Raw genomic sequence first — 18,701 nt, forward strand, 5'->3', positions numbered from 1 at the left:
CCAGCGGCTGGAGAGCAGGATCAGGCAAAAGCCCACCAGTGCTAACAGGGTCTCTGTTAGTGCCAACAGGCAAGACCCCAGTCTCTGGAGGACAGACAGTTTGCATGGGCTATGGAGGGGGAGGCCACATGTTAACGTGGGATCGGATGGAGTCCCCCTACCAGGAAGGAAAGGGGGAGTGCCTGCTCCCCTGGAGAAATGATGCTCGAAGGAGCACAGGTTGAAGTTCCCTGCCCTGGTCCACCCCTGACCTGCTGCCATTTGCTGCAGGACAGCTCTGGGTGGCTTTTTCGAACCTGCCCCAGCTCAGCTCACAGTTACATGGAGAAGTGAACCATGCTGTGAACCATGGAGCCAATCTCTTTGCAACTGGGACAAAGCCCAAAGCAGACCCAAACTCCACATTTTGGGTCTGTTCCCCTAGATAACCTGGCTATGCCTCTCAGCATCCCCTTGAGGCAGGAGCTGCTTTTCCCTGGCCTGTGAAGGAGAGCGCAAGGGGCATCCGTGGCATGTCATGGAGGTACTGAGGAGATGAGGAGGGTGCTCTTCCTCACCTGTGTTGACTGGGATCAGCAGCTGCAAGGAGCGCTAGGCAAGTGAATAATTACATTACCCCTTCATTATCGCCATGGGAAAAGGATTTTATTTCATTTGTCAGCTCACGGAAGAAAAAGGCACCGTGTCACCCATAAGCAGCAGGACACCCATCATGGATCACAGGTGGGTCTTTCCAGGACCACCCTGCCATGAACCACGTCTCTCGCGAGCCAGAGCCCGGAAGCCCCTGCCAGTGCTCTGAAGGTGCTAACACCAGGTTCACCCTCACCATTACATACTCGCCCATCTTAGCCCTCTCCCTGCCTCCCTTGCCCTAGGCTGGGGAGGCAGCAGGACCTGGCAGGGCGGCTCTTGCTTGCATTGCATTTCGGTGTCTCATGCCCTTACACCCCGCGGAGCTGGCACAGGGGGGTCAGGATACTGCCCAGAAAGGCTTTCCCTCAGGTAAAAAACAAACCGTCAAAAGAAATGTGTTTTAATGATTTCACTTTTTAAAGCTTGTGAAAATAATAATAATAATAATAAAACAGATTTCCAGTCATGTGAAGGGCTTGGAAACCCTTCCACAATTTTAAAAACAGAACAGAAGGCGCAAACCCCTGTTAAGCTGGCCAGATTCCCAGGTGACTCAATATACATTAAATCGCCCAGCAGCTTTGGCTCTTGACTACACCAGCACCACTGCAGGCCAGAGGCAGCCCCAGGAAGGGGAAAGCTCTGGCTAGCAGAGACAGCACCTTGCTTTGGGGTGACTTCTGCAGACGGGGGCTGGTTCCGTGCCATTTCCAGAAAGCACCTGTCCATGGAGGTCTTGGTCGTGGCTGCTCTGAAAGTACAATAACCGTAACGTAGTGATGTTGCAATCACTGAGAGTAGGCGCTCTGTTTGGGCCAAGCACCCTGTTATGGCCTCAGGAGCGTCCCAACCGCCAGCAGACGACTAGAGGGATTTGGCAGCTCTGACAGTGAAGCACCCCCGAATCACAGCTGTTTTCTTACCTCGAGGAGGTGGTATGGGGTTTACAGCATCACTAGAGATCCCCCGCCCAGAAATGCAGAAGGGCATGGTTTAGACTACAGAGCTCTCTACTGCTAAATGTGATCTACAGCATACCGGCCCGGCTTGCCAAATAACAACCCTTCCTTTATTCCAGCTAAAATTTATCATTGGCTTCCAGGAGGAAACGGAAAACAACAAAAATGATGAAGATTAAAGAAAAGTGAAGTATAAAAATATTTAAAATAGTCACTCTCATTCCATTCATTTCAATATTAAGCAATGACTTTTTGGTGGTTTCTATTTTTGGTCTCGAGGAGCTGCAGGCTGGAGGACCAGCTGATGGGCCCCGCGGCCCCTTGTGTCGCAGAGGAGGCCATCTCACATGCTTTCTCGAGAGGGAAGCAGAGCTTGGGAGGCTGAGGCAGATGGCATCCCTCCAGCCCTGCTCAGATCAAGATCTGCAACAAGAAGAAAGCCGAGCATTTGAGTAGTGCGGTACAGAGGCACTCTCAGGATGATTTTTGTATTAGTTAAGAGCAGCATGGCAGAGGTTTTCTGTTGAAAATTTGCATTGAAAACAGCTTTGCTCTATTTCCCCACAAGAACCAGAAACCAGAGGAAATTAAGCATAAACACCCAGCATTAAGAAACAGAACAAAACACCTGCCCCCCTCCCCCCGCCCCACAAGCATTTGCCAAATCCAAACCAAAACTTGGTTTTGAGGTTTGCACAGAAGGCCTAGACAAGGGGGGGGGGGAGAAAAACAATTAAACTTCTTGGGTCAAAAACACTATTTTATGCTGCCAAGGAGGTGCTGTGAGAACAGTATGATGTTTTTGTTGTGACCGTACTGGGAGAGCCTGTACTGGGCAGCCAGCATCCATGGGGAGCTGCACCCATCAAAATGATCCTCCAGCAAGCAGAGCCACTCACACCAGCTACCAGAAGTGAGGTAATCCCTTTATACCAGAAGTGAAATCCCTTTAGGGACGGCAGCCCTAGGGACTTTGGCCACCTCCCTGCAAGTCCTGGCCTCCTACAGTTTAGTTAGATCCGTACTGTCCTGCCTAGCAGCAGTACTTCAACCTGTTCTCCGACCCCAAGGCCAGCAGGTTCTGTCTGCCCATCTGATTCCCTGAATTTTGGCAGGAATCCTCTGTTTTCCCCGTGGTGGTGAGAACACCTCAGGCTCAGCTTTGGGACCAGTGCATGCACACACTGCTGCAGCAGTCCTGCCCTGATGGGGACCGGGAGCATTACTGCAAACCAGGGCGGCCAGACCTCGCTCTGCTGATGCCCTGGGGGCCATATGGCCACCCTGACCCCCCCCAAGCCATATGGTCACCGTGATCCCCCAAGCCGTAGGGTCAACCGCTGCCCCAGCAGCCTGCAGACAGAGAGGTGACAACAGGGCTTGGCAGACGCAGCACCTATTTCAGGTGTGGGACTCGTGGCTGCAGGAGCCTCCTGGCCAGCTGGGGCAACCTAGGCAAAAGGCTCACTAGACATTTCCCTGGAGGCAACTTCCAGCGTGTGAAGCCCCTGATGCGCTGGTAGCTGAAGCTACTAGCATATCACTGGGCAAAGAGCCCTATCTTTACTTTAGCATTATTTTTGTCCCCCAAGCATCTGCTCCCGGTTCGCAGGAGCCCAGTCTGGGCAGGACCTTAGCTCAATAGCAGCTGCAAAAGCTGCGGGCGCTCCCTGCGCCTCCCTGGCGCTGCTCAGGGCAAACCTTTCCTCCACCCCTTCATGTGGGCTTTGCTGGCACTGAGAAATGCTAACTCTAATCCCCAGTGCTGCTCCAAGACCCTTTAGCTCTAGCCTCTGTAAGAGATTTGCTTTTCCTGCAGTCTTTCCACCCATTTTTCTTCATCCGTCCCTGACCCCAATTCACAGACAAACCTCTCCCTGCTCCACCCCATGTCCTGTCTCTGGTTTTCTCATGTTCTCTGATGCTGAGGATAAATGATGGACGAGAGGGATGCGGACCAACGAAAAGGTGGGCGCCTGAGTAGACAGACAGACAGAGACAGACCCGCTTGGGCATTTCCTTACTGGGAAATTTTGCAGTTTGTCGTGGCAACGTAGCGTCCCGTGTAGTGAATATTGCACCTCACCACGTTGTTGGTAAAGTCAGACTCCAGGACGATATATTTGGGGTTCACTTGGACCTAAGGGAGAAAGGTGAGAAATGGCACCCCTTAAAAATTAATAATCACGGAAAAAATTCCCCTCCAGGGAACAGGGAGAGAAGGGCTCCCTGATGAACGCATCATGGCCATGCGTTGTGGGATAACATCAGCATGTCCCAGTCTGGGGCTCACACCCCACCAAACAGCAGCATTCAGTTATTCTTATTTTAAAAACAGGTACACACTTCCCATGTGCAGGCAAGGTAACAAAGAGAGCTGGGGGAAGGGGGTAACGGAGGGGCTGCCACAGGTGAGCCTTTTCCTTTGTCCCATTTCCTAGAAATAAAACCAATTGTTGCAAGGTGGGAGAGGGGGTTTTCCCCCTGAAAAGATTAAACAAGTGCTTTTTCAGTGAAATAAAAAGATTAGGTGCTCCTGTGGTTAAAAAGCTTTGCAAAATGCTAAGTTTGAGCTAAGTGCCCACATGCCCAATGTGTGTTGAAGAAGATGGCAGCATGGGGAGCTCTACTGGGTGCGTTACAGCAGCTCAGCTGAGGGAGGGTAATTCCTGGCTGAGAAGGTGAGACATAGAGATCACGAAATGTTTAAACCCCCAAAGAGCATCTGGTATCCCCAGAGAGTGAAGGGGAGCTCTTTAACCCATATTTCCATCCATTTTTTAGGCTGGTGTCTCAAGTGTGAGTGTGAACATATACAAAAAAAAAGGTGGACTTTCCCAAACCAGCTGGTTGAGAGAACCCAGACCAACCCCCGAATTTATAACGGTTGGAAATCTCCCCGCGAGAGGTTGGAAATCTCCCTGGCGAGCCACAGCACTCACCTTTAGGACATAATTCCCCGGCTGCACGTCTGTTATGTCGATCCACTGGCAGTCGATATCGGCATTGTAGGTGTCGTAGCAACCCGGACTCAAGCCCTGTGGGAAGAAGAGAGGCAGCCTGGCTTTGGAGGCTGAGGAGCCCTGCGGTGCCCCTCGAGCATCTCCGGTCGGCGGAGGTGATGTCTTAACCATGGCTTAAATAGCGAGGTGGGTCTTCTGTAGCCTCTGGTCGAGCATCTCCCTCTCCTCCCAGCCTCCTCTAGGCCCCACTCGCCCCAGCCCACCTGGGTGTGCGACGTGCAGGCATAGCGCTTCAAGTTCCCAAAGTCGCAGGTGGTGTCCTCCAGGCAGAAGCTGGCCTTGTGGCCCTCGGCCACCTTCCTCCCCGTGGTGGCATCCAGGAGGTCATAGTGGCTGAACTCGTCCATGCTGTGGTAGTGCCTGGGGGGAAGCCAGCATGAGGGTGACTGTGCCCGTCGTGGGACCCAAACATCACACTTGCCCCCCCCCACCCCTCCCTGGCCATGTGTTTGGGAAGATGCTGGGGCTGGGAGCAGCTCCACACCCCCGGGTCCCCTATGGCCCCATGTCTAAGCTAGCCTGCAGGACATAAGTGCAGGAGCTTGGTGGTAACTGGGGCAAAGAAGGGAAGAAGATGGGCAATGCAAGGGGATCAAAAATCTTGGAGAAGCAGAGAGACAAAGAAAGGAACAAAAAAGGAGAAGAGGGGAAAATGCTGTTAAAATGGCAGGGGAGAGGGAGTGAGGAAATAAGCAGAAGGAGGAGGGATGGGGACATTTAGGAGAGCCAGCCCATGAATGAAATGCAGGGGCTCAGCAGCTCTGGGCCCTGATCCAGCCGAGTGCTCAACGAAGCCCCTGACACACTACCTCTGCTTCCCACTGCCCACGGGTCCCCACTCACTGGTGACAGCTGTGCCATTCCCAGCTGTGCCGGGGACGGCTGGGAAGAAAGTCCGCTGTGCCCTGGTTCTTCACCCGCTGTGGGAACCTCAGCAGCACCCGCACATCGTAGTCAGTGGCCTCGGCGGTGTAGGCGGTGCTGGGCACAGGGAAAGAAAGGGGGGACAGTCATGGCCCTTGGAGCCAGGGAAGGCTGTGCATCCTTGGCCACCCTGCCCACCCACCCTTCCGGACATCCCTTCCCGACAGTGACAGAGGCGCAGTCGGCACCTCTGTGCGGCAGCACCCCTGATTCAGCGCTCAGGTCTGCCTGGGCTTCGCCACGGGAGAGAAGGTCCCGAAGAGCTCAGTATCCCTAAAGGAGGCTGGATTTCCCTGAGTGCTGCTCTCCTAGAAGGAGATAGCCGGGATGCCAAATTTTCCTAAAGTGCCTGCTAGACACAGCCCTTTTGCCAACCCAGGCTGCAGAGATGCTGGACGGCTCTCTGAAAGCTGGCTGGAGCAGCTGGCTCTTCTGCAGCTCAGCGGTGGCTGGCAGCAGACCTCAGACGGGCGGGTTGAAGAGAGAAAAAAATCCCCAGCAAATAAATCTGTAGGAAGATTTTCCTTAGTGGAAAAACAGATTATGAAAAAATAATAATAACAGGAGAGAAGTGCTCCCCCTCTTCCCAGCCTGCACCTGCCAAACAACTTTTTTTGTCTCTTCTCTTCTCTTCTCTTCTCTTCTCTTCTCTTCTCTTCTCTTCTCTTCTCTTCTCTTCTCTTCTCTTCTCTTCTCTTCTCTTCTCTTCTCTTCTCTTCTCTTCTCTTCTCTTCTCTTCTCTTCTCTTCTCTTCTCTTCTCTTCTCTTCTCTTCTCTTCTCTTCTTCTCTTCTCTTCTCTCTTCTTCTCTTCTCTCTTCTCTTCTCTTCTCTTCTCTTCTCTTCTCTTCTCTTCTCTTCTCTTCTCTTCTCTTCTCTTCTCTTCTCTTCTCTTCTCTTCTCACATCAGCCCTTTTCACTTTTTCCTAGCATCTGGCCATGCCCTGTTAGCTCACAGCGGCCCCAGCTCCCTGAGAGCCTCAAGGTCTCCCCTCTTGCTCCAAGCAGGAAAGGTGGAGCGCAAGTATTTTCTCTCTTTTTACACCCCTCGGGGGAGAGGGATTACACCATGAGCGACAAGCCGGAGGAATTAGCAGATGCTTCACTAAGTTGTTCGGTTTATGTGGTGCTAAATTTGCCGTCTGTCCTGCATGTGCGGTGGGGCTGCAGGGCTGCCAAGCCCTGAGCAGGCTCATCGCCAAATGTTGATTGAGCACAGGCACCAGGGCGCATACTGCTTTTGGGTGCAATAACATCAACCTACCATGAACGAGATTATATTTGGCGGATGAGCAGGTGAAGCTCCCTTGCTGGAGCTGCTACCAAGCCATCCCATGCTCAAACCAGACCCACAGCCCGCTGCAGGCAGCGCACACTGGCCGCTTGCCCCGGCACCACCATGCTCCTACCTGGCCAGGCACTTCTCCTCCGCGGCGCAGCGCAGGGAGTAGAGGTGAGCTCTCTGGACGTAGGTGGAGGCCTGGACGTAGTTTGGATCCGGCACCAAGTCAGGGAGGCCTGTGAAGAGGTAAGACAGTCCTGAGAAAAGGCTCTGGCAGACAAAGTGATTTACCCTCAATTTACCAAGGGTCTCCTTGCATGTGCACGCCTGACAGCATTCCCAGACTCGGAGGCAGCCGGCCCTGACCTCGTTGGGAAGGTTTGCTTTGGTGATAGGCATGTTTTTTTAATTTCAGCTAAAGACGGAAAATCCTCTTTCCCCCTCCCCACCCCAACCCCACGGCTTTTGTTGGCAAATCGAAATCTTGCATTTTCAAAAGCTGCATTGCTTAACCCGTCCTCCTGGAACTGATTAAATGAGAGACTTCGCTGGCCGTGTTACCCATCAGACGGGCGAGGGATTATTGGGTTTCCTCCTTTCCAGACTCGCCGTGCCATCAGCTCCTACCTGAACAGCAGCCAGGGATGGAGGGGTGACATGATACTGGGAAAGGGGTATCCCATGATCCGTTTCTCTTTTGCCTTTCCCACACCTAGTAGTGATGAGAGCTGCTTGTGTAAGGGCCTCAGAAAGCATCATTGAGTCCTGTTTTAAACCACCAATGCCCAGGCTCAGAGAGCAGCAAGCTCACCGTCTCCCCCTACCCAGGACGGCCCCTTCGTCCCAAACTGTTCCCAAGCAGGGTCCTGATGAAACGAGATGCTCTGCTCACTCAGGATGGCTGGAGAGGTGAATCGTGCCATGCCTTGGCCAAACGTCTCCTGCACCAGCCTGACTTGGGCACCACGGCTCAGCCACGAGCGGCAGAGCGAGTCCTGGCCCAGGGCGGCGGGCAACAGGGTAAGTTTGCTCACACCTACTGCATCGTGGGCTAAGCCAAGTCACAGGCTCCCAGGAGCTGACCTTCAGGCTGCCTGCAGACTCAGGGAGAATGCACTCTGCTCAGGTCACATTTGTCATGTCTTTAAAGCTTTTCTTTGAGGTGAGGACCTGGAAATCAGCAGTTTTCATCTCTTTTTCTCCAGGCAACAGTCCAGATCTCATGCCTGGGCTCCAGGAGTAGGGAGGCCAAGGGCAGATTTGTGCACCCCGGGCTCACATCTAGCCCACAGCAGAGCTGTGAGGCCTGTGGAAGAGGAGATGAACCCGGCTTTTGGCCTCAAGTGCTATTGTTCCTCTGCCCTTTTTGTTTCCAACATTGCCCTCAGAGTCTTATATTTTGGGACTAGACAAAGTAAACTCCAGATAGTCCCTGCCAAGGAGATGTCGTCCTGTTATTTTATTTATTTATTTATTTATTTATTTATTTATTAAAGGAAGGATTGTTAGCTAGCTGTGGTTTCACAACAGCATCCCTGAGTGCTCGTACCTTGGCCCACCAGCAACCCCCCCGTTTCTGGGCATGCAGGCTTGCTGGGAAGGGACGCAGCCTGGCCGAGGCGGCAGTGATGCAAGGTGGCCAGGAGAGGCTGGAGCGAGCTTGGGGACAGGCGGAGGCTCCCTTGGCTTCCCAAACCGTGATAGACCTCAGCTGGACCCAGCATTGTGTTCCTCAGGCCCCTCATGGGCAGCGAAAGAGCCTGACTTGAACCCTGACCCAGGCTGGCCCCATGGCCACAAGAAATAGGTCTCTCCTCCCAGAAATATCCTTTCACCTCCCACTGCCTCCAATTTCCCAAAGCCTCCTCCCAGGACCACCGAGCCATTTCCTCCCAAAGTCTCCTCAGATGTTGCTCATCAAGAGGATGAAGCACAGAGAATCGGAGGCTTCTTGGGATCAGGATCACGCTGACCCTGGCTGCAAAAGAGAAGCCTCAATCAGGTCCCAGCCTCCTCTGCCACCTTTGGACGCCTGGCCCAGTCAGTCCGGCCCCTGTCCCACACCACCGGCCTTGCAGGGAAGCCCATGAGATGCCGCGAGAGCCTTTCCGTTAGCTTCAGGCAAGCTGGGTCAGCAACTCTTTTTGCACCACGAGCGTTTTGAACGTGCTTCTTTATTTCCACCTCCTTTTTTCCTTTTTTTTTTTTTTTGGCTTTTTTTCCACGGGCAAAAAGAACAATGCCTTCTTGTTTCTTGGCCTGGCTTCCCTTGAGGGATCACGTCACTGGATCGGAGCTCGTTTCCTGCCTCGATGCTTGGTCATCGCTGGTGATGTAATGCCCGGGAGGGGGTCTGGGCGCAGTGCGGCGGGGGGAGCGGCGAAAATCAGTGCTGCTCAGTCAAAGAAGTTCTTCCTCTTTGCAAAAAAATAAAAAAGGAGGAGAGCGAGCGAGCGAGCGAGCCCCCCGCCAAGCAGCTCGGCCGCCTCACAGGGAGCCCATCCAGCGCTGGGGCTCGGCCTGCTTGCAAGACGATTTCACGCAAACGCTCGGAGACGAACATTTGTCATCATTTAGAAACTAACGTTTCCTCCTCGCTGTTGTTTATAATAAATTCTTGGACGTCCCCGATAGAAACCTGACTCCTTTCCCAATAGCACTTTTTTTTTTTTCTTTTTTCCCTTCAACCCAGCGGTACTGCAGGGTTGTACCGGCGCCTGGCCGGGATCGGCGTGGGCTGGGGTGTTCCTCTGTTTGGACTTAGTCCGGGGCTCTCCCATCTGCCAGCCCTGGGCCTGGCAGCCCCCCCGAGTAACTCCAGATGGGGGGAACGACAGCAAGAAAACGCTTGGCCTTCCCGTCTCCCGCTCCCTCCCTTCCAGCCAGCCCGGCCATCAGCCCGAGAAGATTTCCGTGTTACGCACCACGAAAATAATCCCAATAAAAAGGCATGGTCGCTAGCGTGCTGTTTGTGCAGGTGCGCGGGGCTGGGCGCGGGCGGCAGGGCGCCCGGGTCCGCGCCGCCTGGCGCGACGTGCTCCCGTTCTCGCCTTCCATCGGAGAGCGGTGGGAGGCAAGGAGCCCCCGGAGCCATCCAGCTCTACTCCCAACTCACCCCCAAACCCCATTTTGCCAGTTTTATACCAGCTGGGATGCCGGGGCCCCATCAGCTGGCGCCAGGGCAGGGGCGGCGAGGCTGCCCCTCTCCTCCCAGCCACCTCGGGGGACAGTGGTTGTGCCCAGGGACCCTTCGGGACCCCGGAGGGGACGCGGCGCGGTGGCCACCGGGGGCGGCAGGACGCAAGCGGCCGAAGCTCAGGGACTCCCAGGGCAGCCAGCGCGTCGCCGCTCGGCCTGGCGAGCGTCCGTGGGGAAAAAAAACGTCCCGCCAAGCCGCGGGAACCGAGCCTTGCCCCTCGCCCGAGGCCCCATCCCCGGCGGCGGGGAGAGGGCTGGGGCCCCCCGCCGGGCGGCCGCCCGCTCGTCCCCCCCCCCAACCTCCACCCACGCCGCCGAGTCAAATCCCGGCGGGAAGCGGCGAGAAATATGCTGGGTTGCTAGGTGACCCGCGTACATCCACGGAAAGAAAAGGCAAATAAATCTAATCAGAGCCATGTGGAGGCAGGAGGATCGGGGCGCCGCGGCCGCCGGCGGTGCAGCGGGGACGCACCGCTGTCCCCAGCCCCGGGGCTCCGCACCTCCGCCCCGGCAAAGGGCACGCTGCGGCCGTACCGCAGCCAGATCTGGAGAACACGAGGATGCCCTTCTTCGCCATGAGCCGGGAAAGGATGGCATCCTGAGCTGCGAGACGAGCCACCCCTGCTGCCCTCCCTGCCCTCCTGGGCTGGGCGGTGTCGGGGCTCCAGCGCCCGGGATGCTCCAGGCTCTCCTGCCCACTTTCCAAGCAGGAGACCAAAAGCACTATCTCAGCCGCCTGCCCATGCCATGCGGTTTCCCTATCAGGGCAAGAGGGAGAAGATAAGGGCCAGGGCTTGGTGCTTGGCCCTGTTCTGGTCCAGCTGGGGCTGACCTCTCCCAGAGGGATGAAGGTCTTCCCAGCATCACTGCTCCACTCTGATCGCTTCATCGCCTGATGCTTGGCGATGACGATTGGGGAGCGGATGGACAAGCAGTGACATCAAACTGCATCCCGCCACCAGCCGCATCCCACCAAGCCCACCGAAAGAGAAGGCTACCCCAGGGGTCAGCGATTGCTTCTGACCCACGGCTACAGCCGAAGCATCTGCCCGGGTGCCCTGTCCTCAGGCTAGCGCATCCTCGGGTGCCAGTGCACCAGCTACGCAGGGCCCTGAGGACAGGGGCTCTGCTACAAGTGGAGCACAAATCTCCAGCTCCTGGAGGCATATGATTTCCAAAACCCGCCCCCATTCAGAAATAAAACATGGGTGCCTAGTTCTCAAGGGAGCGGGGAAACCACTCCCCAGACCTGAACAGTATAAGGTCGGAAACCAAGAGGCAAAATAAAAAGGGGATTTTTTTTTTTAAATATAGACAGACAGCTAGACAGATGTCTTGGCTAATGTCTGCGTTGCAGGAGCTGAATCACAATTTAGCAATAGTCAGCTTTGTCCAAAGAGACACCTCCTTCTTGCTCTGGTTTCTGAAGCTGAATATTTCCCACAAGCTTTTTTTTCTGCAGCATTTGAGGACAAGGCAAGAAGTAAACCACTGGCGTATTTTTCAGGGAAAAACTGTTGTGGTCAATCAGGAGAAGAGGAGGAAGAAACGAAGGAGGGGAGGAACAAGAGAAAGACAGAAAAAGAGGGAGATCAGACAAAGAGGAGGCTCTTAAACATAGCCTAAGGTATAACAGAGAGACTACACCACGTGCTGGAAATAAAAGCAGGCAAGCTGAACATAGGAGAAGAAAAATGGATGAGGCTGACACAGGCTCCATGAAGCTGACTCAGAGACACATTAGAGGAGACAGAGGGAAAAACAAACCATAGAGTAAATGGAGCAAGGAGGAGGGACAGGGGTTGTTTTTATTTTAGAAAGTTCACATGTGTTTAATATTGCAAGTTGACAAGAATATATACAGACACTGCTTCCCTCTGCTTCCCAAGCCCTCGGAGCCAGGCCAAAAGGAGATGAGGTCAAACTCATAAAATTAGCCCTTTGTTCAGCATTGCTTGCATGAAACATGGGCTTGGAGGGGTCTGCGCTCCAGTACAGGCTTGAGGCCTCATATGCCCTCAAAGGCTGGAATTTTCCATAGTCACAGCCTCTTGGCAGAGCGCTGCTTTCTCCTCAACCAGAAAGAAGTGACTCCAGGTAAGAGGTGGGAACCTCCGATCCTGCTGGTCGGAGTTTGCTAGGTACAAAGGAGAGAATTCACAGGCCCCCCCGGCTGCTCTCCCAGTGCCGGTGTCCAAAGGAAAGCGGTTACATCTAGCAGGATCTCCAACTCATTCCCACTCCCCCAGGTTCTGTTGGTTGCATGGGGTGGCTTTCTCAGAGGCCCTGCTGTTTTGCAAGCACTGTTAATCATGCAATTGCATCCATCCTCCCAAGGAACCATGTGCCCCGCGCTACGTTTTCCTGCTGAGGGTCCAGCTAAAACCAGGCACTGTCCCAGCACACGAGAAGATGCCTCCCCGGTTTTGAGGAACTCACAGTCCCCATAGGGCCCATAAAGGCCAAGGGATGACATGTGGGAAAGTAGTATCTCTATTATACGGCTCTGCAACACCGAGAAACAGCTAGAGCCATGCAGCAGATAGCTGCTCAGATAACGAACCTTCTGGAGAAGATCCCGTCTGAGCTCAGAGAGGACTTTGCTGCCAAGGGTGGTGGGAAAGGGTTAGTCAGCAGCAGAGACAGTAACAGGAGGTACATCAGGAGCACAAGTCCCAGCAGGAACTGACACATTCGTGTCAGCCTGTCATGACATTCACATCCTGAGGAAACCTTAACACTCAGAGCAAAACTTAGCAGCCCTGTGCAGGATGCATGGTTTAGTGCTGAAGCTATCAGATCCATTGGGCTTCCTAAGGCTCCAGCCTGCATCCCCACAGACAGGCCACAAAGCCACCGGGAAGGACTCCAACCCCCATGATCCACAGGCTTCCCTCCCATGCTGTAACTCAGGCACAGGGTATCCACACAATATTAGGGAGGACCGGGGGATATTAGTCCCCACGCTTCTGACATGATTGATAACACGGTTCAGACTCTGCCCGGGTTTGGCTTTCGCAAGCCAAGACCTCCTTTGCATGAGAAGGAGGGTTTGTGATTTGGTCCCTGGATAAGTCTGATTTTGAGAGCAGGATGGCACCTGGAATCAACTTGAAACACAGACCTCTGCATGGATTAAAATGCCCCTGGAGGCTTCCCCATTTTCTCTGGGATCTACTGTCATTGTGGACACTTTGTCCTCTTCAAGTGCTCACAGGTAGGAGATCTGAGGGCTTTTGCTATCTGTCCCTCTCTCCTTGCCACAGCCTAGTCTGCTGCATTTCCTTCTCTTGAACAAGCCGTCTGTGACCCTCATCTTCCACTTCCACTTGGGTCTGATGCTTCAAGAAGACAGAAGTCACACCAGGGCGGTAACAGTCTCTTCCACTTACCCACGCCTGGAGTAGAGGGAGTAGCTATGAACTACACCACGGAAAGTGTGGTGAAACCTAGAGATGGCAACCACTCTGGGGTCTGTCTACACTGCTGGTTCCATGGAGATTCAAGCTCATGCCTAAGACCAGACTCACAACCCTCATTGTAATCCCTCCAGCTTCCACCAAGAGGCCACCAACGCTACGACCAGCCTCAGGACCAGGAACGCAGACAGAAAGCACCCATGTGGTTTAGCATAGCTAGCCCCACTTCCCAGCCTGTTCTTCCCCTCATGCAGCAGAGCTAAGCAGCACATCGCACTAATTACTGCTGTGCGTGGCCATTACTCAGCCACGGCGCCGCGCTGTCGGACGCTCTACCATGTCATTGTTGGCACAAAACGGCAGTAACCTGGCAGGCAGAATGAGCCAGGAAGAGCCTGAATGCAGACTATCACAGCCATTAGCGAGGACCAAAACAGAGCCAGAGGTTGAACAGCTCTTGCCTTTCGCCTGTACTTGTGCCAGAACGGGACTGTGAACGGCTTTCAACTATAGTCTTCTAAGATGTCTTTGTTGGGTATTTTGGATGGAAGGAGGCAGACAAATGACGATGCTCATGCAGCCCTTACAAGCCAACTTGTAAAAGCCAGTGATCTGATTGCTTAATTAAAATCCCCAGGTGCCTGTAAGCCAGCACAGCGAGTGGCCTGGAATGCCGCACATTCCTTGCAGACCGTGAGCTGGAACTGCGCTGGATTACTCAGAGCTTGAAGAGATTAGGAGCGTAATTAACGTTCGATTCCGTTTTAAAAGTGATTTGACCAATTACAAACCCTGCCTGAAGGGTGGCTCTGCATTTAAAGGCCTCCTTTTGTAACGCCCAGGGAGGTGACAGCTTTCCCCAGATAGAAGCGTGGCTGGAGATAGTGACCAGATGGCCTGGACGAGAGAGGACTGCGGTAGACAGGGCATACAGGGGGATGGCCTCAGAAAGGTGCTAGGGCCAAAGTAGTGTCCCTCTGTCCTCTCCTTTGGCTGCCTCCTGTTTGCATGGCCGATTCCCTGGGCTGATCTCTATTCCCTGCTCGTACAGCGCCTCGTATGGTTCAGTTAGGACTTCTGCTGTAACGTAATAGGCTGTGAGCCCGAGCATGCAGCACACATCCACCCCAGGGATGTAGGATGAGCCAGGACGCAGGACATCCACAGGACAGCCTGTGCTGATGCAGCCAATGTGACTACGTCTTCCTCTAAAGGACACCAATGAAGGGCCAATTCATGCTAAGAGCAGGGCCGTGCTTAAAAAAAAAAAAAACTGTATTAGCTAGGAACTAAAATCCTAGCTCCTCTCCTTGCGGTCACTGAGTCACTGCTGTTTTCTCCATCACTTCCACCTCCACAGCTGGCCTGGAGATCCACCTTGTCCCTCTGCCAGGGCACCTGGCTCTTTAGCATTGAGGCATCTCCCCCTTAGTTATATGGGACCAGCCCTAAACCTTGTCCTGAGGCCAGCCAGAAGCCGTTAATCCCGTACTGAGCTGCTGCTCGCAAGGGGCTACTGCTAGACGTGGGGAGGAGAGAGGTCTGGAGGAAGTCTCCCTGCACAAACTCTGCTCCTAAGCTCTTTCCCACACATCTTCTGTGGGGCCAGATGAACCTCGGGTTGACCCAGGCTGGCTGTTCTTACTCTGTTTACTTCCTTGCACGCAACGGAGCTGCACTCAAGTAGGGCCGGGACTAACACTTCTCACTGAGCACGAACCATCTGGGATAGGCTTTTCTCAGAAACCATGGGGTTGGATGGTTTTAGGGGTCGTGCAGGTCAGAGGCTCCAGCTGAGAAGGGCTTCCCAGGAGACGGGCAAGAAACAGCTCCCTTGGGCTGCTTCTGCTCACGTCCGCAGGCCTTGCTTCAAATTTCAACGCGGAGCAAAAACTCTCCGCAAGCCTCCGCCAAAAGCCACAGGGTTTCGTCACTATCGGGGTCAGTAGGACGCGAAGTTACAGTGTCCCTGCTGTGACCTTTGCTACGCTGCTCCCTTGAGGGCTGCAGATAGCAGTGCAGAGCTGGGCCACAGCTCAGCACCCGCTGCCTCGCTCCATGTGTGGCCAGCACGGCGTGGAGGGCAATCAGCAAAATGCAGCCTGAGAGATGCAGCACAGACGCACCCCTCAAATGTGGTGTGCGCACAGCACAGATGCACCCCGCAGACGCAGGATGCACACAGCACAGATGCACCCCACAGATGCAGGATGGACACAGCACAGACGCACCCCGCAGACGCAGCGTGCACCCAGCACAGATGCACCCCGCAAACACAGCGTGCACCCAGCACAGATGCACCCCACAGATGCAGGATGGACACAGCACAGACGCACTCCGCGAACGCAGGATGCACCCAGCACAGATGCACCCCGCAGATGCAGCGTGCACCTAGCACAGATGCACCCCGCAGACGCAGGATGCACCCAGCACAGATGCACCCCACAGATGCAGGATGGACGCAGCACAGACGCACCCCGCGAACGCAGGATGCACCCAGCACAGACGCACCCTGCAAAAGCAGGGTGCACCCAGCACAGGCGCACCCCGCAAACACGGCGTGACCCAGCGCACGCCACACGCCCACCCCACGAGCGTAGCGGGGGGGGACACAGGACGCAGCACCAACCCACCCCAGCAACGCCAGCCGGCACCCCACTGGGACTCGGACCTTTGCAGAGCCTCTCCTCCCTCCCTCTTCCCCACCGCCCGGCCCGACGCTCCCGCGAGGGTCACCCAGCAGCCCCAGACCCTCGGCAGCACCTCGGCCGGCAGCGCGTCCTCACCCCCCGGCGCGGGCCGGCGGCCGCCCAGGCGACGTCCCTCGGGGCCGCCTGGCACACTCACCCCGTCCGTTCTGGCTGGGCCTGTAGACGCTGCCCACGCTGAGCCGGGGCTGGTTGGCGGCTTGGCCGTCGGGGAGCGCTTGGGGCACCTCGGGGCTCCTGGCGGGCAGGAAGGGCTCCGGGCGAGCTGCCCCGTAGGGCTCCAGCGGCCGGTAGGGCGGCTGCGGCTCCGCGCCGCGAGGCGGCACGTACGGCTCGGCCGGCACGTTGCCGTAAGGCGGGTACCGGCTCGACGGCGCCTCGGGTCCGTAAGCGGCGCCGGCGTTGCCCAGCGAGCTGTCGGCGCCGACGGCCGCCGCGTCCTGACCGCCTTGCTCGAAGGCGGCCCCGGCGTCGTGGTAGAGGCTGTGGGAGTAGCGGCGGTCGAGGCCGTCCGGGGGCTGCGCCGCCGCCGGCACGTAGGGCCGCTCCTGGCCTGGGTAGTAGCCTTGGGCTCGGTAGGGGCTCTGCTCCTCGCCGTACTCGTCGTAGCGGGCGCGCGGCGGGGCGAAGGGGTACAGCACGCTGGCGCCGGCCGAGGCCACGGCCGCCGCGCCGGCCCCCGCGCCGCGGTAGTAGGCGTACGCCTCGTCGTAGGCGCGCGGCGCGGGGCCGTCGTAGCTCTCGTACTGGCTGACGAAAGGCGGCTGCTGGAAGGGCACCTGCGCGTAGGGCGGCTGCCCGAAGGAGGAATACGCGAAGGACGCCGAGGAGGAGGAGGAGGAGGAGGAAGCCGCCTGCCGCTGGCGGCCGCCGGCCGGCCGAATCCGCTGCGAGCCGGTGCTGTCGCCCACGGGTCCCTCGCGCCAGTTGTCGGGCACTTGGCCGAAGCCGAAAGGATGCCGCGTCTGCCCGCGCACCGTGTCGGAGCCGGCGCGGAGGGGCACGGCGGGCGCCTGCCTGCGCACGTTTCCCGGCGGCCTGCCGGCGGGGCCGCGGGCCGCGTCGGCCAGCAGGACGCGGGGCACGCTGCCGGGCCGCTCGTGCCCGGCGGGCACGTACTCGGAGCCCGTGTTGAGGAGGCTGTAGACGCGGCCGTTGTTCTCCCACTGGATCAGCTGGCGCCAGGGCTCGTGGCCGCCCTGCGGCGCTTGCCCCCGGGCCAGGAGGAGCAGCCCGCAGCCCAGCACGGCCCGCAGCTCCCAGCGGCCGCCCTCCATCGTCGCCGCTCCTCTCAACGAGCCCCGCGGCGTTCAAACGCAGCCCGAGAGGCGGCCCGGCTCGCTGCCGCCCCGATAACGTTTCCTCTCTCTGTCTCCCTCTCTCTCCCTCTCTCGGCGGCGGCTTCCCGAAGGCCGGCGGCTCTAACTCTGCCCGTTCCCGGGCGGCTGGGCTCGGCGCGGCGCTCCGGCCGCCTCCATGGGGAGGCCCCCGAGACGCCCGATCGCCTTGGGATACTCGCAGCAGGGAAAACGAGCCCCCGTCGGATCCTGCAAAGGCTTCGCCGGGCGTCTCCCCGAGCGGGTTTTGGGTTGTTTTTTTTTTTTTTTTTTTTTTTTTTTTTCACATCGCGGCAACGTCCCGGGCTGGGATGTCCCTTCCTCCAGCCCTCTCCCGCTGGCGCTCTCCCTCGCGCGCGCCGAGCTGGATGGGTTCGCTCCTGAGCTGAATGAATAAGCGAGAGGCTGTGAAAAAGTTTGGAGGGTTTCGGGACAGCTCGCCTCCGCTGGGTCCTAGAGACCACCAGCTGCCCGCGCACCGGCCGCACAAATCCGGCGGCCCCCACCCCCCACCCGCCCACCCAGCGGCTCCCGCGCGCCGGCCCCCCCGGGGTCACACCAGCTCCGGCCCGGGTGACGAGGTGGTGGCACGTCCGCGGCCGGCACGCTGCGCCTCCGCTCGTCCCCGAGCCCACCTGCAAATCCCCGCTCGGAGCCACGGGTCCTGCTCCCACGCAGAGGTTTTTAAGCCGGGAGATGCTGGTCCCACCGGCTGACCGCCCTCCACCAGCACCACCTGCAAAACCCCACGCCGGCGACCTCGGCGAGCCTCGTACCGAGCCCAACAGCCGCCGCTCCTTGTCTCTTTTGGGACGGCGGCCGAGCCCGGTGCGTTGTTTGACCACGTAGCTACGGTCCGGGGAGGACGAGGGAGAGGTTACCGCGGCCTCGGGAAACCGCTCCGAAACGGGCCGCTTTCATCCGTCTCCTGGCTCATAAAGAGCTCAGGTTTCCCTCTGAGATTCGAGAGACGTTTTAATCGTCTTTTTTACCCCGGAGCGCACGGCCTGTTTTCAAACAGGTCTTAAATTCTCCAGTTGCCCCCAGAGGGTTTGGATTTAGAGCAATCCAAAAAAAAAAAAAAAAAAAAAAAAAAGCCCTCCTTCTACCTCCCCCCGAAACAAACTCAACCGAAACGGGATAGTCCGGGCTGCAAAACATTCCCCGAGCTTGAAATGTTGGGATCGTTTCAAAGCAGGATCAAAAGTTGACATTCC

General features: G+C 56.6%; 1 protein-coding gene across 2 annotated transcripts; it reads right to left on the reverse strand.

Annotated features, from left to right (window-relative positions):
• Positions 1-623: 623 nt before the first annotated feature.
• Positions 624-18,410, reverse strand: LOXL1 (lysyl oxidase like 1). 2 transcript variants are annotated; one of them, XM_068958738.1, is made up of 8 exons: positions 18,261-18,410; positions 16,287-17,869; positions 6,950-7,058; positions 5,462-5,599; positions 4,822-4,978; positions 4,538-4,633; positions 3,620-3,735; positions 624-2,018 (listed from the first exon to the last, which is right to left on the reverse strand). In XM_068958738.1, exons 2-8 carry the CDS (start codon positions 17,422-17,424, stop codon positions 2,012-2,014), a joined length of 1,761 nt encoding a protein of 586 aa, XP_068814839.1. In that variant the 5' UTR covers positions 17,425-17,869; positions 18,261-18,410; the 3' UTR covers positions 624-2,011. The 2 variants fall into 2 exon arrangements, with proteins under 2 accessions (XP_068814839.1, XP_068814838.1); XM_068958737.1 differs by lacking the exon at positions 18,261-18,410 and having other exon boundaries at positions 16,287-17,894.
• Positions 18,411-18,701: the final 291 nt, after the last annotated feature.

The sequence above is a fragment of the Struthio camelus genome, chromosome 12 (genome assembly GCF_040807025.1).
Source record: "Struthio camelus isolate bStrCam1 chromosome 12, bStrCam1.hap1, whole genome shotgun sequence".
In the NCBI taxonomy this organism is placed as follows: Eukaryota; Metazoa; Chordata; class Aves; order Struthioniformes; family Struthionidae; genus Struthio; species Struthio camelus.